Source organism: Mytilus galloprovincialis, chromosome 14, assembly GCF_965363235.1.
Source record: "Mytilus galloprovincialis chromosome 14, xbMytGall1.hap1.1, whole genome shotgun sequence".
NCBI classification, from domain to species: Eukaryota; Metazoa; Mollusca; class Bivalvia; order Mytilida; family Mytilidae; genus Mytilus; species Mytilus galloprovincialis.
This window is the reverse complement of record NC_134851.1, coordinates 40,568,747-40,591,105: the sequence shown is the minus strand read 5'-3', so window position 1 is coordinate 40,591,105 and position 22,359 is coordinate 40,568,747. Positions and strand designations below refer to the sequence as shown.

At 30.6% G+C, this 22,359-nt stretch overlaps 2 protein-coding genes across 2 annotated transcripts; one reads left to right on the top strand and one right to left on the bottom strand.

The window, feature by feature from the left end:
• Positions 1-5,770: 5,770 nt before the first annotated feature.
• On the top strand, positions 5,771-21,981 carry LOC143058415 (C-type lectin domain family 6 member A-like). Its single transcript, XM_076231907.1, has 4 exons — positions 5,771-5,897; positions 18,625-18,707; positions 19,109-19,202; positions 21,715-21,981. Exons 1-4 carry the CDS (start codon positions 5,810-5,812, stop codon positions 21,954-21,956), a joined length of 507 nt encoding a protein of 168 aa, XP_076088022.1. The 5' UTR covers positions 5,771-5,809; the 3' UTR covers positions 21,957-21,981.
• Positions 8,143-10,165, bottom strand: LOC143059305 (uncharacterized). The gene is made up of 4 exons (XM_076232784.1): positions 10,037-10,165; positions 9,594-9,800; positions 8,927-9,089; positions 8,143-8,189 (listed from the first exon to the last, which is right to left on the bottom strand). The coding sequence occupies exons 1-4, from the start codon at positions 10,163-10,165 to the stop codon at positions 8,143-8,145; spliced, it is 546 nt and encodes a 181-aa protein (XP_076088899.1).
• Positions 21,982-22,359: the final 378 nt, after the last annotated feature.

The window sequence follows — 22,359 nt, the reverse complement described above, 5'->3', positions numbered from 1 at the left end:
CGTGGTCGGTGTTTTTTCACCCAAGTTTGAGTCTTATTTTGTATTAAAAAGTGCCCGATTCTTACAAAGACTTGCAATTAACAAGACCACACGTCTTCTTATGTTCATTTGTAACAAAGCTTTGGCCAAAATGACAAGACAAGACTGATAGTAAAATTAATTCACTGTTATTCTTTTTTTTTATATATTGATAAAACAAATTTTGTTTGTGTAATATTTAGTTGAAGATATATTATTCAAGACAAAATCGACTAAATCAGACAATGCTACAGAGTATAGTAGGTCAAATTGCGTTAAAAAAAAATACGGAATTGCCAATTCCAATCCTACTTACAATAATATTAATGATAGATGTGATTCGAAAACTGATGTACTGCCTGACTCGAACAATGTGAATAAATGTTTCTCAAGTCTGTACCTTTTTTATTTGATGAATGCAACACATACAATTGATATTGTCTGATTTTTCTGTGACTGTTTTAAAGTAATTCCTTCGTTAGGTGTTCTGCATCATATCAATCAATCAGGATAAAACGTCAACTGAGTGTGATTGACTGCAAGTACTGTTGTTTATGTATTGTATTCCGAAATACTGTTCCCGACAGTTGACTCAATATATTCTATTTTGATTTTAAACAAATGGATTTATTGTTGTGCTTTTGCTTAATAACCTAAGGTTTATGAGTGTGAGTTTTAACACTATGTGTCCAACGTGAGCCTCAAGACCAAGTCAAACCCTATGACTTGTTGCGTAAGTTGTGGTAAAATAAAGCTACCTTGATGTAATGTATGCTATTGTTATTATGACAGTTTTAATTTGATGATATCGTACAATTTGTTATATAAACTGTCATTACGATTTGCTGTCTCACCAACTTTGTAATTACTTCTGCCTGTCTCATTTACCCTCAATTACTTTTTCGATGGTCATTATACCTTACACGTCATTGTGAATCAGTGCTCGTCTGTTGAGGGGACTAAATTATGGAACACAATGACTGCCTTATGTTGATGACCATCATTATATGCAGTGGTCACAACACGATATGCAGCTGTGCCAACATTATATGCAGTCGTTAAAACATCATATGCAGTGTTCACAACATTATATGCTGTCGTGATATAATTATATGCAGATGTAGGAACAGTATATGTAGTGGTCACAATAATATATGGAGTCATGATAGCATTATATGCGGTGGTCACAACAATATACGTGTTTTGATGATGACGGTGATGATCAGTGATGGGGATGTTGATGATTGATTTTTTTAACGGAATATGTCGAATCCAGTAATAATTGATAATGCCCTCCACACAAATTAAAACATTTATTGATTTATGTAATTGGGGCAATTCGATTTAAAGAAAAACTTTATTACAAAAAAATAACGCCTACTATCATGGCTATTGTCTAAAATTTGACAGACATTATTATTTCAATTTAGACGGGTAGTTTATTCCAAGGAAATGGTGAAACTAAGAGTTGAATGCACTAATTATAGTTATATTTATCTTAAGAAATGAGCACGGAATAAATTTAAGTAAAAAAATGAATGATAAATATGAAATATTAAATGACTTTTGTATTTCATTGTAATTCATTGTTTGTCTTATTTTCAGTAGCAAACTTAGTATATGTTTTCAAGACCATAGGAAATCAGAAAATACATTCACAATCATTTAATATAGAATGAAAATACTAAACGTTCACACTGTCATTTATAGGATGAAATGTTGTTTAGAGATTTAAAAATTATCTTTCGTGTGCCGCTATATGTAACTATAGTATTAATGAATGGGTGTTTTTTTAATGGCCCTGTTATATGTCCAAGGTCTGTTATAATGGTCGAGGAAGTCTGTAATGGCCCGAGGCAACACCGAGGGCTATACAGACATCCGATACCATTATTACTGACCGAGGACATATAACAGGGCCATTATAAAAACACCCATTTCTTAATACATTTATTAACCAACTGACCAAAAGTGTATGTGTTGCTGCTAACTTGATGTACGGTCTTACTCTTTTAATGACAGTTTAGTTTGAACAAAATAATTTGTACTTCACCATTATAAAGCTTTAAATATACCAAATATCCAAGATATTAAGTTGAAAGAGATATGTGTTAAAAACAGGATGAACAGTGATCCCTTTATATGGTTCTTTAATGTTGGTTGCTGGTTACTAAATTAAATAAAATACAAAAAGGTATTATACTCTTTACAACTTAGTTTTATTAACTTTATTAAAAACCCTAATAAGGCTTAATACAGACAAACTGGGCATTAATACAGGGCCATTACAGAAAAACAGGGCCATTACAGAAAAAAACAGGGCCATTACAGAAAAACAGGGCTATTACAGAAAAAACAGGGCCATTACAGAAAAACAGGGCCATTACAGAAAAAAACAGGACCATTACAGAAAAACAGGACCATTACAGAAAATATGTAATTTTTAATAAACAGTCACTTTTGGCAATAATGCACTTAGTTGGTTAATAAAATATGATCGTGCTAAACATAATTGCTTCTCAAGACAACTTCGTTATTTATTCAATGCAATACATGCACTAGATTTTTTTATCCCGTTTGATAGTGAACGCATTCTTATATGAACTGCATCATAAAAGTCTTCTTCCCCTGAAGATACAGAAAACATCCTGATGTTTATTTTCCGATAAGTATCAAATTATTATTCAAACCTATAAACTTTCTGGTTGATAGTTGTCTCGTTGACAAGACCAAATCTCCTTATATTCATTTTTACTAATAACTTTACATTTTCAAAAGGTTAATCATGACACTAGACCTGATATCAAAACTTGATGTAAGACAGATCCTTCTCTATTCCATTTACTCCATTGTTGATAATGTTGACATAAATATTGAAATACTACTTTTTGGAAACAGATTATTTTCATATTATATGAATATTGCTATTTTTAAAACTGTTCAAAAATATATCAGTGACACTCAACGTTTTGTTTGAAACATACTTAATTCTTGTTTCATCTTGTTTTATTTTTTATTTTTTTCTACACTCCAACATTAATTCATTTATTCAACTAAGCAAGCTTAGTGTCTCTTTCAAGCCATGTATATATTTCTAAGGACTTATAAAGGATATTTGCATGTTTCAAGGTACTTTGAATAACTGATGATTAATTGCCTATATATTTAAATATACTTTGCATTTAGTAAGTAACACTGTTAACATATATTTGCTCGTGTGTGCTCACACGTAGCATGCATGTTCCACTATATTACATTATTTTAAATGCAGTTGTTGTAATTGAATTATACCTTGTACATGTATTAAGGAGAGATCTTTTATAGGCTGTGCCTGTTGCTCAATCCTTTTCATATCTTAATGAATAAAATATGTTTAAAATCAAAACTTGATTATTAAATTTTATTTTAGTATTATTCTTTTTTTATTGATAAAGCTTCTGTTGTTTGTTTGATGTTCAATTGGAAATATGATGCAAAATCAGAAATCAATCAATAGGCCGAATTGCGTTAAAAAAAGAAATTACCGAATATACAGTTCCACTCCTTCGTACAATATATACAGCATTAGAGATTCGAAAAACGGATATACCGACTGACTCGTACAATGTACAATAAAATTTCTCAAGACTGGACTTTTGTATTTGATGAATGCTACGCATGAAGCTGTTTAGAAGTTATTCCATTCAAATGTGTACTGTACCATATCAATCATAACACAACTTGGTGTCAACTGAGTATGATTGACTGCAAGTACTGTTTTTTATGTCTCATTATAGTCCAAAATACTGTTCTCGACGGTTGCCTCAATATATTTTAATTTGATTTACTTAAACAGAGTGATGCATTGTTGTGCTAGTGTCTCTTTACCTTAGGTTTATAAGTGTGATCTTTTCACACGTGAGCCTCAAGACCATGTTAAACCCTATGACTTGTTGTGTAAGTTGTAAAATATCTGCGACCTTGATACGGTGCTATTGTCATTATGACATTTTGTAATTTGATAGTTTTGTACAAAGTGTTGCAACCTATGACAATACTGTATGCAGTCTCATCAACTGTTTAATTACTTCTGTGATGGTCATTTGTACATGACAGTGTGAATCAGTGCTCATCTGTTAAAGAGGGATACTCACCCAGAGATGTTTACTATAGATGCTATTACACTCTTTTTTGGCAAAACATATCAAATTGTATGTACTGGTAAATTGTACACAACTATTGTTCTTCAATTCAAATATTTAGAACATTAGTTGTTTTCGAAATATTGAGGCACTTTATTGAAGTAATGATTGTTTTCTACTCTACTTATGGTATTTTGCAAAGATCAGAACAAACGTTATAAAATTTAAAGCTTATTAATTCAGCAAATCAATTAGTTTGTCTCTGTATGGCGCGGATTTAGTAAAAAATATTAATTTAATGAGATACTGAAATATTTCAGGGTATCCATCAATCTTAATGTACTTTCGTAACTCCGTAACTCGATTTTCTGATTTGGTCGTCCTTGTAAACCTTATTTAACATGTTTAATCTACTCTTTTTTTGAAAATTTGTATAAACAACCTCATTTTAAATTGGTACCTTTAAAACCTGTAGCGACAATCCTTCCCACAGACGTAGTTAAAAATTGAATAGAAGACGGTCATCCTTTCAGAATTCTTAGGATGGTCACCTCATGAAAATCGTTACGGACACTTTACTCTAAAATGATTTTTGATCATTAGTAGTTATAAATATGATTAATTTTTAAAAGAACATCAAAGTAATTTTAACAATTTATCACTTTGCAGGCAAAAAGTATAATAACATTTTCGACAACATATGTTTATAGAACTATGCATTTTGAAGGGAGTCTGATATATATTGTTTAATAGTTTTTAAATGTTGATTCATTTGTCTTATCGAATTCAATTCTTTGTATAATTGTAATTCTTTTTTCCTTTCTTTTAAGAAAAAGTAGAATGTCTAGATATATAAAAATAGAAGATGTGATATTATTGCCAATGAGACAACTCTCCACAAGAGACCAAAATGACACAGACATTAACAACTTTAGGTCAACGTACGGCCTTCAGCAATGAGCAAAGTCCATACCGCATAGTCAGCTATAAAAGGTCCAGAAATGACAATGTAAAACACTTCAAACGAGAAAACTAATGGCCTTATTTATATAAAAAAAAATGAACGAAAAACAAATATGTAACAAGTAAACAAACGACAACCACTGAATTACAGGCTAATGACTTGCGACAGGCTTATACATACATAATGTGGCGGGATTAAACATTTTAGCGGGATCACAACCCTCCTCCTAATCTGGGACAGTGGTATAAAAGTTAGACAAAAATAGGGTGTTTTTTTTTAACCATAAACATTGCATTGTGCTTTTTTCTAAACTGTTTAACATTTGTTTAAAGTTTATGAAAGATAAATATTTTTAGTTTGTATTTATAGCATTGTAAGATTGAACGAGATTTGAGGTCTGAAAAGAATTGAATTGCCTATAGAAAAATATAATTCATTACCGGCAAAAGTTATGTGTTCAAACTAAACAGAAATGAAAATTAAAAAAAAACAGCTAAATGTTCTGATTTTATTAGGCACATGACCGTCAGTAGCATTTTACCAACATTGTAATATATATCAAATATGTCGTATTATGTAAATTTGATACTTTGAAAACAAGAGAAACATCTGTTGCAACGATTACATGTATTAAGTGAAATTTAAGCTGATTTCTATATAAATCAATATCCTGCTGTTTTGTTTTCCATTCTTCATTCTACTAAACATGCTGAATATGTTTGTGGTTGCGTTTAGTTTATTTGTCCTGTACGGTGACGTCATGATTGCTTGGAGCCATGCAAAAAGACATTCTGGTATGTTATTTTACTCTTATGTTACGAAACAATCATTTATAAAGGAGTAGGTCCAGTAAGACCCCTTTTTGGCCCCAAAATATAGCAGTTTTACAAAATTGTTAAAATGTAAACTTTTAGTCATTTATTGGATAGTAGAAAGGTTCTGCTACTTATATATGGGCTCTTTTTGACAATACAATGCACATATATTGAGAACTAGCACCATTTATTCATGCTAAATTACTGAAATCTTCACAATTCCAGCATTTTAGTTAAATTTTAGACGGTTTCCGTGTAAAACGAAAGTGGCCGCATTCGTGTTCATCCAAAATATTGAAATGGAAGTTGTATTTGATGATAATACATAACATATATAAAGATTGAGGATGAACACGGATGCGGCCACTTTCGTTTTTGACAAAAACCATCTGAAAAGTGACATTTTTTCGCATATTTGGTAGATTTCTCATATTTGAGCCTGAATCGGATCGTTTTTAATGACTAAATAAGTTAAAATCTTTCACATAAATTAATTGCGTCATATGAAATAGACACTTAAGTGTTTAAAAAGTGGTCAAAATCTTTCGTCAGATGAAACTGAAATTTGAGGCCAAAATCGGTCCTTACCGGACCTACTCCTTTAAGACTGTGAAGAGAATTTTCAGTCAATATACAGCGTGCAAGATAAGGGATAAAATTGGAATATTTATTCCTTTTTTATTTCTAACTGTTTTAATAATATTTTGTTCTCTAAAAGGCAGTTATCTTACATGTGTGTTAACATTATTCCGTCATTTTAATGTGACGTAATGCGTATGAAGCAAAACAATTAAAATCGCATAACATTTTAAAAACATGCTTGCTTGGATTTTATCTCAATACGAAAACCTCCAAGCGCTTTTAGCTTTAAAATATTTCTGTTTCCTTTAAATGCAAAAACAATTAAAGAAAAAAAACAAAGTTACCTGGCATATAATTTTGTTCATCAGACGCATATTTCGACTACAAAAGACTCGTTGGTGACACTCGAATAAGAAATACATAGTTCATTGACGACCACAATTCAAATAGATTTCTCCAAATACAATTATCGTAAGCCACGCCTTAGATAGAAACGATTTACAGGAGGTTTGAACAATACATTGATTTTAAATCGACTCCAAAAAGAATCAGTCTGACTCTTTAATTTCATTTGGAAAATTTCAAAAAAAATCTCGGAAGCAATTATTATGTCATTTTCCAAAGTAAAATTCTTTACGATGTAAATTGTTGATATACTGCCAGACTCTTTATCATGTTTATGTTTGTAATATTGTACAAACGTCACACCGAGGACTCGGTATTTACAAATGCAAATAATATCGGACAAACGATATAAGTTATAAATTATCACTTGTCTTCGGGTAGATTCTCCTTGGAACACTTAAGGTGGTACCCAACACCTTCACGAAAATTAATTTGGCTCGTTTAATTTTCATGAAATTTTGACAAAGTATTTACTTTGACCGTTTGACAAAAATATCAAAATTTCAAAACATTTGAACCAACCAATTTATCAGAAAAATTACACTGGTTATATAATAGTTTGACAAACACTAATTTTGATCATTGAGAAGACTAATATTCCCTTAACAACACAACGTAATTAAAACGTTTAGCTGATTTTACAGAGTTATCTCCCTGTAGTGTTAGGTACCACCTTAGAGGTGTCTTTCGTCAACTTGAATTATAAAAAAACAAAGAACATATGGTCTATATTTTTAATCAAAATTTAGCAAAATTTAATGAGGAATAAAGAACACTGATGTGAGTTTTCATTTAAAAGAACAAATTTTTATGATTTAAACTAATACATATTAACATTTTTACAAGTGTAGATTATATTTGAATGATTATTAATGTTTTAGAATCGACATTTTAAGGGAAGATAACTAAAACTTATAATGTCATTTTCTGAAGGAATCGACATGGAGTTTTGCTACTATGTATTTTAGCCGGAAAAAAACGTACGGTGACCCTTATTTTTTCTTTTGATATTCTCAAAGCATTTTCTAAAAACTAGTCACCGTATCTCGTAGCCAGTGACCCTCTAAAGAATAATATATGGAGATAATGATTAAGCCAATTTGCTTCTAAAGATAATGTCTTGCAAGTTGATGATCTTCTCCCATTGTAAAGTATTGTTTTAACTGCTTTTTGTAAGTACTGTTAATCTGCAGGTTTTCTGACTGATTCAAGAGTCTGTCCCTGAAGGGTGTATAAGTTATTCTTCACTGTCAATCAATGTCTGTAAGATATCCTTTACTGTCACTAAAGGATGTATAAGATGTTAATATTGTCAAGGAAGGCATTGTAAGAGGTTTTTCTGTCACTGTTCATCGAGAATATGCTGAGATTACAGATCAGTTAGATTGAGTTCGCATTAAAAATTTAAAAGATCATGTACCTCTTCAAAAATTATAACCAATATGCAATATTACTAATACATCAGGCTGTTCAGCTGTATAGTGATGCCCTATGGTTATATGGTTTTAGTCCAGAACTGAAGAAGTTTGGGGCACTTTAGGTTTGTAGTCTGTAACTCTGTCCATCGTCCAGTCAGGCAAATTAGTTTCTTTTTGCTTGAAGATATTGATTGAATATTTGTTTTTTGTTTAATCATAACAATTCTTAAATTTAGTTAAAATTTTGTTCTGGTTTGATGATTTTGAGTGGAGTTATGGTCCTTGGACTTACAGACTTTTCCAAATAATCAGTTTTCCATACTTTTTTTAATAATGCTTGAGGATATTGATTTTATATTTGGTGTATTGTTTTATCATGAAAAGTTACAGACTAAGTTTATATTTTGTTCTGATCTAATAATTTTGTGCAGAGATTTACAAAGTTATTTTTAATTATCAGTTTTCAACACCTTATTTCGTCATACTTTAAGATATTGACTGGATATTTGTTAAATGGTTTTCATTGTGACAAGTTATATTGTCATAACTGTGCTCGTATTAGACAAGACATTACATACTAAAACTATAACATAAACAACAAACCTTCTCGATACTTCCTAGGGAGAAACTTCATAGCCCAATCTGAAGTTATTACAACATCAGTGTGCGTCATGTCCTCAACAATTGACGATCTTACCTCTTCCTGGTTTCTTGATCTAATAATGTGAGCCTTCCATTTTTTTACTGCTAAAATTGACTCTTCAACCTAAATAGAAATGTAGGAAAATGGCAATCAAAGCTGAGAATCTGATTCTTTACAGACCAGTTGTAGACCTGATCTCAATTTGTGCACCAATAGATAGTACTCAATTATACAGAACAAGCATGAATTATTATACAATGTTATGCTTTTAAAAAGATTTTTTTCTCAAAAGTTGCTTTTTAAAGATAAAAAAAAAAATTCTGGTCTAAAAAAAATTTTTGCTTGTATCAGGAGTTTGAACTTGTTACAATCTGCAATTAATGATGGTGGTCTATGATCTTTTAATTTATGTCGTAGGCTATATTTAATACTAGGCTAGATAATCAATTTTCAAATCCCAGTGTCAGTAAGATTGATTTTTAAGTCAAAAAAGGTGTGGCATGATTGCCAATGAGACAAGTCTTAACAAGAGACTAAAGGACACCGAAGAAATATAATATTACTGTAGTTGAATATGTAGACAGCTATCTCACAAGCAAAAAACCCTAAGTGTAAAAGTGATCTTACTGTATACATAATAGCTTCTTTATTTTCCCATGTAACTTTCTCATCAGCTTTGTCTTTAATTAAACTCAGGGTTACATCAATGTTTTCACAGTCTCCGCATAACATGTCATGGCTATGCTCACACAAACTTTTAAATGGTAGCTCAGTTGAACTTAGTGCAAATGACAAACAATGATCTCCAACTTGACACTCTCTACTTGTGTGTACCTGAAACAGTTTGGAAGGCAAATTAATTCAAGTTTCAATGAAGTGTATAAAACATTTAATAATTTTAAGTTTTTGACTTTTTGACTCACAATTATGCTTCATAAACTTGTTTCATGAAAATGAAACATACATGACATAAATAAGATTTTAAAAAAAATTTCTATTATTTTCAATGTCTTTCTGGGACTATAAATATACAATTCATATTCAACAATTAAAAACGATAGTGTGCAAACCTTAAGCTCAGACTTCAGATATCGCTTGGCATTTTGCAGATTTTCTAGAACAGATTTGGATTCAGCATTGTTCAATCCCAGTTTATGCACTACAGACTCTAGATCTCTGAAGGCCCTACAACCTTCCATTACAAAATTATCCAGACCTTCAATACTACGCCTAACTAATGCTGCACAGTCTTCTAACAGTTTGTACAATGTACTAGAACCTAAATGAAAAGATTTAATTTCAGAAGCAAGTCATATATGACTAGTAAAATTAATTGAAATCAAACAAATAAAATCACAAGAAGATGTATGGTGAAATGTCTCGCCTGCTTACTTTATTATTGATTTATGTTAAATTTGAAAGTCTTTATCTAAGAAAACTGTTTTTTTTTTTTTTTTTATCTTTATCTTTATCTGTAAACCTACATTTATTCATATTTAGGTAATATTTGTGTGCTTACTTTTTAAAGTTCTATCTCTGATTATATTTCTGTAATCTGTTCAGTTTTTGATAATTATGCAATTTTTTTTACATAAATAACATGAATAAGTCCATTAGTTTTCTCGTTTGAATTGTTTTACATTGTCTTACCGTGGCCTTTTACAGCTGACTATGCGATATGGCCTTTGCTCATTGTTGAAGGCCGTACAGTGACCTATAGTTGTTTTAATGTCTGTGTCATTTTGGTCTTTTGTGGATAGTTGCCTTATTGGCAATCATACCATATCTTCTTTTTTATATTAACTATGTTGCATAATATTCAATTATGTTTCTATATTACACATTTAAAACAACCTTACCTAATGGATTGATATTTTCTTCTTTGCATAAAGCTGTGTATTGTAATATTATTGTTGAAGGGGCAAGACTTCTTATAACACTAGGTATTTTAATAATTTCTCCATTTGTTAATTTCAAAGTCTTATCTCCAAATGGTTGATCCTTAATGTGTCCGGAAGTTATAAAATCAATAAAGTGTTCAAGTTGATCAGTATCAAAGTTTTCCCTGGTCTGTTTGGTTTTCTTCACAGGCTCTCCAGTTCCAAACTCCTTGCAGTGCTTCTTTGCAGCCTTAAACTTGTACTGGGTTACATCTGGAATCAGCTAAAAACAAACAAATAAATAAATATTTAAAAAAGTAAAACATGATGTGTCCACTTTCAGAAACATAATGATCATGAATTAAACTATTTTAAGTACTGGTCAATATTTTTTTTTCATTTCAAATCCACATCCACAGACAAAATGCCATTTCTTTTTTATGTTTAATTGTTTTCTTGACAATATTTAAAGATATTTTGTTTAAAACAACATTTTTTTAAATAGCATACATCAATTAACCTGAAGTAAAAGGTTATCATTATAAGCTGTGATAATTAAGTAACTTGTTTAATAAAAACTGATTTCAAGAAATCAAATTAAATTCTTATTGATATATATATAGTCTGCAATTTTACCTTCTTCACATCATCATAACTGTGTTGGTCAGCAATTATTGACAAGATCTGCCTCTGAAGGTCCCAAGTATCTGCCCGTTGGTAAATTTCTACAAGTACCTCTAAGGTCACCTTCTCGCTTTGATCTGTTTCATTTTCTGTCAATAAAGCTGACTTGAGAAATTCGCCTCCTCCAGGACAAATGGTGTGGCACATTACATCAAAGCACTGTCTAGCCTTTTCTACATATCTCTGCTGTGTTCTTTTACTAGCATCACTTATCTGACCTTGCAACTCTTTAACAGGACTTAATCCTTAAATCAAATCAAATATCGCATTTAATATAATAACCTAATATCTACAAACAATATAAACACAGAAGGAAATACTACATGTATTTATGACAATGTTGATGCAAAAAAATGACAATTTCAACTTAAATCTAACTGCTTTTTTTAAAGGTAAACCAGCCAACAAAATTAACCAATATTGTTAAAAGTAGCTCTTAAGATATCAAAGTAAATTATATATAAACTAAGGAATATCAACAGCAGATCAATACATGTATTTTACTTACAATATATTGATTAAACATTGTTGCATAATTTTTTTTTAAATCCAAGAAAACTTATTCAAGGTGGAACCCAACAACTTGGCTTAATATATAATTAGGCTTGTTCAATTTTCATTAAACTTTCATTGGTTATATGTCAATTTGACAAACACTTATTTTGGTCATTGAAAAGCTTAATATTTCATTTACAATACAAGTTGATTAAAACTTTTAGCTGATTTGAACAGTTATCTCCTTGTTGTATTAGGTATCACCTTAAAATACAAATTGTATGAAAAAAAGTTCCATTACAAAAAAAAATATTCATACCTGAAAAACTGAGAAGACTGTTCAAGGCTTCCAGCTTCATGGAATTACAAATCGAGGACTCCGAAGTTTGACTCAAACAAGCTTGTTCACTTTCACATGTTTCCTGACTACATGTATCTTCTAGGATTGGAAATGGATCACTTTTAACTGTAATTGTCTGTAATAAATTCAATTTAAGAGAACACATCATAAAAAGTTTAATTCTTTACTACAAATATTTGATTAAAATGTGTATAATTGTATGATAAAGCTTCCTGTCTATTAGTTTTAAATGAATCTTTGTTTTCATTGTATTTTGGTAATGGTTTGTATGCTTTTATTTGGTGTCCTATATATATGTAAAAAAAGAAGATATTTTAGTACTATCCCAATGGAACTTTAATTTGGGGCTTTATTCATATAATAGACATTTAAAGATTTTTTAGTACTATTCTCAAAGTCCTTTTATGTTTAGAATAATTATCCCAATGTTAAAGGTACTTGATTTCAGTTTTTTTTGTTTATTTCAATTTTTCCGGTTAAGGACATGTATTGTCATAGTTTATGTATTGGATGTTTATTCCATGTTTTATGTTAATGATATTTATACCCATGTTTAATGTTGAGGATATTTATTCCCATGTTTCATGTTGAGGATATTTATTCCCATGTTTTTTGTAAAAGAAATTTATACCTGTGTTTCATGTTAGGGAGATTTATTGCCATGTTTTATATTAAGGATATTTATTCCTGTGTTTCATGTTAAGGAGATTTATTCCTAAGTTTTATGTTTAGAATATTATTCTCATGTTTCCTTTTAAAGATATTTGTTCCTATGATTCATGTTGAGGTCTGTATTAGGATGTTTATTCCCTTTTTCATTTTACAGCTAATTTCCTAATGCTTGGAGGGTAAAACTTTGTTTGTCTAAATGTTTACCCATGTTATGAAATTAAGATTGATATCTTAAAACAATATATATAAATGTAGTTTAACCTGTAATACTTTTATATTATATTTAAATTTAATTCGAAGTTATTCAAAGTACAATTGTACAATATACAAACAAAGCAAGCAAGCTAAACACAGTTTTGCTCTACATGCATTAGGAAATTAGCTGTGAATGACAAAGTTTGTTTGAGTCAGTATTTTTGAAGATGAGGCTGATTCAAATATATGTCTTTGAAAGTATTGGGGTAACCCCTGATCTTCCTAATTGTGAAGTACTGGTACCACTTCTTTCATTAATAGTACCAGATCATACTCCTGAATGTTTATTAAAAGTGTTCAGCTATTTACCTGTCTTGTTCTTTTGATTGGGCCTGAATCATCCAAATCTGTGACTTGATCTATCTGAATAAATAAAAATAAAAATATATATTTGGACAGTGAAGATCATGATTAGTCTGTACTTCTAATGAAATCCAAAAAAAAAAACCATTACCAACATTATGCTTTAAATTATTTAATTAGCAATCTCAGTTATATAAAACCTTTTTCTACCTTTAATTATGTTTAAAGAACAAAATAGGCAATTTATTAGATAAAGTATAAAGATTTCAACAAGTAAAATTCATGTTTATGACTTCTTCAGGATCTTTACTTCATAGATCAAAACATCTTTAAAAAGATGCAGTAATGAGAAGTTGGAACATAATACAATATACCTTTCTTGTTTGTTTGTTATGCACTTCAGTAAGGTTGTTCTCATCAAGTATCTTATTTGTTATCTGGAAAAAACAATAGAATAATACATAGGTATTTAAATAAAGGTCTTTAAAATGACTCATGCAGAAAATCATAATGTAAACACTATATTATGCTTAGTTTAAAATGTTTCTTAAAACACTTGTTTTACTTGCCTCACCTGTTAAATTAGAAAATGAATTTAATAACTTTTTACATAATGGGTTATTATTCTTATCTTTCTTCATCTTTTAAAGATGCTTTAAATACATAATTTTATATACTTTGTCAAGGCAATCAGTTATGCCAAATAGATTTCCAGTCTATACTTAGAACAATTGTTTAATAAGTTTTATACATGTACATAAACTGATTGTTTAAGGTCAAGACATAATTTATATTTCCCTTGATGATCTGATCAGATGACAAATTTTGCCATTTTGGTTTGTGTAAAAATTAAATGTTTTGTATTAGGAACCAAATTATCAATTGTAATATCATAATCATTAAGTAATACATACCTTTTCTTGATAAATAGATTTGTTAACTGATTTGTTTTGGCCATCAAGCAACAATTTTCTACAGCTTCTGCAAATACCTGGAATTGAAAGAGAATCATTAACATTTTCCATACACATTATGGCCATTTAATTTAATTTCAATATACTTCATTTAACCTGCAACTTTGTGGTCAATCCATTATAAATTGTTAAGGTCAGTACAGCATTCTATTTCCAATATATTTTAAAGGAGCATAATCTACCATACATGTACTTGACAAATATTCATATTTGCATTGATAGCTTAAGTTACTTTAAAAAAACTCACTCAAAAGTCCTCATTATGCTAACAGAGTTTTAGACTTGCAATTGTGAGATTATTTTTTTAAAGGTATATGAATAAAGGCACACATGCATGTATTTGCCTGGCAAGGAACCGTACACAAAGCAAACATACGCTTTAAATGGGGGCAACATTATCAATCAATTAAAAGAGAACAAAGTGTATAAGTACATTTATATATATATATATATATATATATATATATATATATATATAGCAGCTTGACACTATATGGGGATAGACCCTTTATCGGGACTTCCAGATCAGGTGTTTTTAAGTTCCGGATTGACCCTTTTGAGATCCGAGAATTCTTTTTTTGAATTTCAGGATTTAAATCTATTTCAATTCAGGACCTGAGGTTTTCGTGTTTTTTTAGTCCGTGATTTTTGGGATCAGGACCCCTCTTACCTCAACCCACCCTAGGAATAGCTTACAAAAATCACTGAAAAAAACTAAGTCCAGATATGTGAAAAATTTGGCCAGCATTTCCCCAGGGAAAACAACTTTTACAACCCTTGTAATTCATTAGTAAGGCCTTTTAAGTATGGACAAAGAACGAAAATGCAAAGAAATGGGACAGCTCCCCTTATACCTAAAGGAACATATTTCTTTGCCAAAAAATAGAAATTGATAATTTTATTAAAAAATATGCTTACCTGTTCCAACTGGAAGGACCAGTCCATGGAGTGTGTTTATGGCTTCCACATTTGACAGTGACATGTCTCTGTCAGATCTTCTTTTTGCGTCAGGCTGTTCATGCGAGTTTATCAAAAATGGAATTTCACATAATTTTCTTCTCTTTCTTTTTTCATTTCTTTCCAAATACATAGTAACATGGCTTGAGCATATTTTTAAATTACATGAAAGTGATGGGAGCAGACCACTTTCTGTACACACTGCCACTTGTTCATCATAGTTATGTTCACTCAAGTTAATTATGTCCTCTGAACATTGTAAAGCCTTATCATTCATATAAAATTGGCAAGCCATCATAAAACAGTTGTAAGTATGTAGATATTATTTAAAATTAGATATAAAATGTATAAAATACTGATTAAAAATAGTAAAAGTTGTAGCAGACGTCTATCTCCATTGTTGTTTAGGTAAATACATGAATTTACTATTTTTATTCTTAGGTGAGTTCTTAAAAGGGAAATAACTCTTGTATAAATCAGGCAATATTTTGCACTTTCATTTCAATTTTATGAAAAAAATCTAATGAGCCCCAAAAATATTATTGCATTAATGAAAAATATAGATCTTTTTAAATATAAGCTATTATTCAGTTTATTTAGGAATGGATGCGTTTCAGCAAAAAATATGAAGAAAGTTAGTGCATAATTGCATTAGAATATGCTAAAATTCATACTACTAACCTAGATTAAAAATGTCAATTTGAGTATAATATCAGAAAAAGTGAAAAAATGTCACTGAACAAGTATTTGAAAGAATTTGATATGATATAAACTGCAACAGACCTATTATGCAGTATATAAGCCACTGTAAGCCGTGAATAGCAAAAATCAGCTATTTTCATCATTTTAAAGCCTGTTGCCATGGTAACCATACATAATTCAGGGTGACATGTACAGACTTTTTTTCATATTTCATATCAACGTTTGTTGTCAGAAAGTTTCAACAAAATCGGTGACCACCCGTGCCCAACTTTGGTTGACGGTTACAGAGAATGGGTGTTAACATTCAACGTGGTGTTTTCATTATCATTCCATTTCGGCAGATGTAGATTCCTAGTATAGGTTCACGTCTAAGCAGCATAATTGTCAATGCCTTGTAGGCACTTTCAGATCTTGTTCATTCGGAGATCAAGTTATTGTTTTACTCCCAAAAAAAGAAAGGAAACCTGTGAAAAGTAACTTATCCTTGCTAACCGTCCGACAACTGGCTGTTGATGATTTTTTGTGTTTTAGTGTACTCCTTGTTTTGAATTCCGATATCCTTGTACACGTCATACTGACTAGTAAAATATGTCTCCGCATGTGAAGTGTAAGTAGGAACGGTGGAACCACAGCTGTCGGGTAATTGCTATTAATCCATTCTGTTTAATAAAAAGAGCAGGGCTTTATTTAATGAACTACACGACAGTTTTGAACATAATCGACATTTTTATACAAAAGTACTTTTTAAGTATTACACTTTTGTCAGAAAGATAAATTTTTCTTTAGAGATACCGTTAGTTTAATTGTCGGAGTTTAATTTGATTTTCCTGTTGTAGTTGATTGCTATCTTCATTAGTAGTACCTGATCTACATTGTAATAAAGCATAATCAAATAATAGACTTGTATATCGTTGATATGGAGACTATAACACGCAGCGGTTAAAATAAAAGGCTTTGTGAAACTCTGGCCCTTAATGGATTGCTTTTACATGTTTTACTGGCTTCTCAATCTTGTACTTTCTGAAGTTTTTAAAAAAGCCATGATGAAACCCATTACATAGTAGTGTTAATTCAAAGTCTTTTCTCAATGGAGTACAATGGGTTTTAAAAATAATAACAACCCATTCCAACTCTTATAGATACATAGACCTGCCAAAGGCTGTTGAACATAAATTTTCTGACAAAATAAATTAGTGAATGAATATACATACATAATGGTATTTCGCACTGCAAATTAATGTATGGATGATTTTAAGGGAGGTTCACAGCCACAAAACGTCGGTGTTTTAAAAGATTAATGACATGTATGAATACAAAATTAAAGAAATTAACCTTTGCATTTTGCAAAAGGCGTAGGCGTAATACTTTAGTAATCTTCCAGTTCTTTGAAATTAAAGATATATACGGTTTTATTTTTTAAACTTCAAAAACGAAAGCAGGTCAAATATTTAAAACTGTAAACAGATATAAATGTTAATTACTTTTTCAATTTGAAAACATTTAGGATCTCGAACTAAACATAAGTGTTTCCAAGAACAGCCCTAACAGAGCGTCAAATAGTGTTGCGGGTAAACTTACCGATCATTCAAATAAACTTATTCTACAAGATTACCACTTCATCATTGTAATTATATATTTAAACATTATATTCAATGGTATTATATTGTTTTTGATATCAGTTAATTAAAATCAAACTAGATATTACTTTTTAATGTATATACATTTATGCACATGCGTGGTTCTACAATCTGTGACAATCGATACCTGAAGCATGGCTGTGCACATAGTTCTGCTTTCCCTGACTGTTTATGGTGTCTTTACACTAAATTCTTTGGATTGTTTATGTGTATTGATTGATATATTATTTTTTTATGAATTATTTTTCTATTAGTTGTTTTGGGCTTTGTCAGTAACTATGAGTACTTTCAGATCTGTATTTGGCGGGTTTTTTTTCTTGCGCTGAAGTACCCGTCCATGACCGCTCTTTATTTTTGTTAGATACATTTTTATTTGTATCCATCGAATGAGTTAAGCCTTTTTCAACTGTTTTTTTTATAGTTTGTTCTTATGTTGTACTGTTACCCAACTGTCCCGGTTATATAAGGGGAGGGTTTGCGTCTTCAAGCGATTTAAACCCTACTTGTTTCTGTTTGTGCTTGTCTCAAGTCCGAGCCAGTTATTAAGAGGTTGTCGTTTGTCGCTGTTCAACATACGTATTATCATTATTTGTTTTTGCATAAATTAGGCCGTTAATTGTGATACGCTTTCGCTTTTTTTAGGGTCTTTTATAGCCGACAATTCGTTATGATCTTTGTTCATAGTTGAAGATCATACGGAGACATATACAATGTAGTTATAATTTCATTTTTTCCCAGATGAATGCAGGTATCCATTCCGAACAATAGGAGATAGCTGTTACTTTATCAGCAGGGAGAAAGCGACCCCAGATCAAGCATTTGTAAGTTAAAAAATCATGTTTAGATATAGTATGAAACAATGTATTTAGGCTCTAATACTTTGTTATATTTTACCTTCTACATTTGTGTATTAGTAAGGGAGGATGAAGAATAGAGGAAAGGAGAGCGGGCTTAATAGTAGTAAATGTCAAAAATAAGCTAGGATGATTTTATGATCTTTTTTATTACTTTTTTCCGATCACATGAATGGGTTACGCATACAAATATATTGCATAATCAAATGTTATTGCAATTATTTGACGTATTAAAAAAATCTTGATTTAATTTCCTAGTTAATACATGTTGTACGTTGTTAGCACCTTGTTTAGGGTTTTCACAAAACATTTTTATTTTCAAAAGGCTTTCCAATATTTGCATTACAAAATTAAAACCTTTTATTTAGGCATTGTGTTTACGACGTGGTGCATATCTGGCTAATTTGGAAACTTTCGAAGAGGCCATGCTGGTAAAATATGAAGTTCAACAAATGAAAACAGGTATATTAACATTTTATTTTTTGTTTCCCTCTTAAATTAAGAAAATGTTATTATACTATTAACAATGAGACACCTTTTCATACACAGACCATTGGGGAGGAAATAGGCAGCTTTAGATCAACGTTAGACCTTCAGCAATGAACAAAACTAATACTGTATAGTATATCATAAAAGGCCCCGGCTTGCTAGAAGGTCAAGCATACAAAAGATAAACCATTTGCATGAGCTATGCTAAAATCAATTAAACAGATATGGCAGACGGTTACAAACGACATCCACTGCATCATAATGTAGTTATTTGGAATATGCCCATTAATATTGTTTCGGATTTGAAAGCGCTCAACCCAACTCCTTAACAACAACAGTTTCTTTGACTGTTTGCCACTGTTTGTATAAATGCTTATGTGTTAAGATATTTTTGTTCCAGTAGAGCGATTTATTGTACTTACAGTGCTTCTTAAATACAACTGAATGTTCATTATCTCGCTACTGATTAACTATGTTGTTTTTTTGTTTTATTTAATTAGTTTCTATTGCAAAAAAAACTGCTAAAATAGATACCGTAAATTGGGAAATTTTGGCGTGGGGATACTTTGGCGGTTTTCTTTCGAAAGGCATGTGTTTTATTTTGGTGTGTGTAATTTTGGCGCTTCGTCCAATTGATATGTTTAATTTTGGAACAACAGTAGTTAACAAGCTCATTCATATTTGCCTTTATTTACCCGTTTATTGACACAATATCATTAAATTTCTCAAACTAGAAACACGACAAAGTTAAACTTAATGAAGGAATCGGATACGGATGCAATTGCAAATAATTCCGTATATCGTGGTTCAAAGCTGAAAGAAAATATGAAATAAAATCTTAAACATTGAAAACACTTTTTAAATAGATTATCTATTTTTTTATGAAATAATTTTAATCATCTCTTTTGCAGTACATGTTAATCAATTGACAATCAAGGATTTAAATTCGAATCATTATGTCTCTGGCAGTACATGTTAATTAATAGAAGATAAAAGATTAGAAAGAGTTTTGATTTTCTTATTGCCAATAACGGTGTCTAATCAGCAATTACCTGACGTATTTATGACATTTGTGAATAAAAATTCATGTTGTGTTTTCTTTACAATTTCAGAAAATTGACAATTAAGTAAAAAAAATTTAGTGTTGGTTTTAAATTATACCAGCTATTTATTTGCAGTTTTGGCTATGTGTATAATTGTAGGAAATATACGGAAGATAAAATCACATAAATTATTCCATATTGATTAAATTTTAGTAGGTTTTTCTATATGAATGGGATTTTGAATAAATGAGCATATTCACCTGCGGAAAAAGTATATTCACCGCGCAAAACGTCGCATGCTTTAACGTGCATAAATTTGGTAAAAAAACGTTCGATGTAGAATTGGGTTTGTTAAATAATTGCCATTACATACATTTCTCTCGTAATATAATTACGGTAAATATGTGGTTTTATTGACATTTGAAAAACTGATATCCACTTCGGCCATTGGCCTCAGTGAATATCAGTTCTTTAAAGGCAATAGAACTACATATTTACCTCATCAAAAGACAGTAATTGTATAATATTTTCCCTAACAATTACAATTACGATATTGTCGTACTGGTACGCGATTATGGCGTTTCAATTTTTAGCGTTGATTTTATTTTCGTGTGTTGAATTTTGGCACTTTCATTGGAGGCACCAAATAAACTAAAATAAAACTACAACCAAAATAACTCAATTTACGGTATTTTATTCAACTCGATTTCAAATTAAACATAATTATAACAATAAAATGTATCTTTTCGTACATCCACGTCAGTTTGTATCTAAATGATAGGTTGTATCATATCTCTTTATTTTGGAACATCCAGAAGCTAAGTATATATTCTATAATTTTGTCGTTTCTTAATAAAAAAAAAAAAGAACTATACCTGTCAATTGTAGACTATATTGTTGTAATGTTCCCGTCAGTTTTCGATGTTATGCTCTAAATGTAAAAGCAAAATTTAAAATTAAGCATAACTTTACACCAGCCTTGGTTGATATATAGTAGTCAAAATATCATGTTCGATGTTTATGTTAATATATATTGGTATTATAAAATTTATAATGGAAATTGGGAATGTGTCAAAGAGACAACAACCCGACCATAGAGCAAAACACAGTCGAAGGTCACCAATGGGTTTTGAACATAGTGAGAACTTTCCGAATCCGAAGGCGGGCTTCAGCTGGCCCTTATACAAAAATATGTACTAGTTCAGTAATAATGAACGTCTTACTAAACTCCAAAACATATCAATGAACTACAATTAATTAAATGTTGATCATTGTTACTTCACACACAGTAATAACGCACCATTTCGTAGGAATGTACATAACATTTGTTTAAATCAATTGGACATCGTAATTCTTTACATCACAGTTACGTTTTTTATGTTAAGGTGATTATTGATTTTAAAAATGTCAAGGTATGAAATTAACTCGTGATTGTTTTCAAGGTTTACACTTCTACATTGGAGGGCGGAACATTAACAGATATGTACCTGGTGGAGACTGGAGATGGATACAAAACGGTAAAATGAACAAGATGAAGTACAAGGCTTTTGGTACTAACCAACCTGATGGATCAAATGCTGGCCCACAAGACTGCATGATGTTTTATGCAGGAGAAAGATATATCTGGCATGATATATACTGTGACCATCCTTCGTGGCGTAGTGGTTATATTTGTGAAAAGTGATGAAATAAACATCTTTTGAAAATTACTATTTTTTTCTTGAGATATCATTTCATTGATCAAATGACGATACTAGGGCACACAATCAATTCTTGCATTTCATTTGCCAAAGAGAGATACTAGGGCACGCACAATCCCTTCTTGCATTTCATTGACCAATGAAAGATACTAGGGCACACCCAATCACTTCTATAAGTAATTTGCTAAAGGGATTTTCTGTTACGCTTTAGTAATTGGCTAAAGGGATTTTCTGTTACGCTTTTGATGATCTTCTTAATGTTCTTTGATTGTCTGCAAATGATTGTTAAGAATGTAACAGGCGGAATGTGGAATTATTACCAACAAGCCAAGTATCTTCGAATCCCAAATCAAATGAAGTAGATGAAAGCATATATAAATCACCGTA

Excerpts from the sequence above, each read along its gene's own strand:
- LOC143058415 (XM_076231907.1), top strand. The coding sequence starts at position 5,810 with ATGCTGAATATGTTTGTGGTTGCGTTTAGTTTATTTGTCCTGTACGGT. Across the intron at positions 5,898-18,624 it reads CCATGCAAAAAGACATTCTG|ATGAATGCAGGTATCCATTC; the intron begins GTATGTTATTTT and ends ATTTTTTCCCAG. Across the intron at positions 18,708-19,108 it reads CGACCCCAGATCAAGCATTT|GCATTGTGTTTACGACGTGG; the intron begins GTAAGTTAAAAA and ends CCTTTTATTTAG.
- LOC143059305 (XM_076232784.1), bottom strand. The coding sequence starts at position 10,165 with ATGGAAGGTTGTAGGGCCTTCAGAGATCTAGAGTCTGTAGTGCATAAA. Across the intron at positions 9,090-9,593 it reads AAGAAGCTATTATGTATACA|GTTGAAGAGTCAATTTTAGC; the intron begins GTAAGATCACTT and ends ATTTCTATTTAG. Across the intron at positions 8,190-8,926 it reads CCCTAGGAAGTATCGAGAAG|TGACAGTAAAGGATATCTTA; the intron begins GTTTGTTGTTTA and ends TACATCCTTTAG.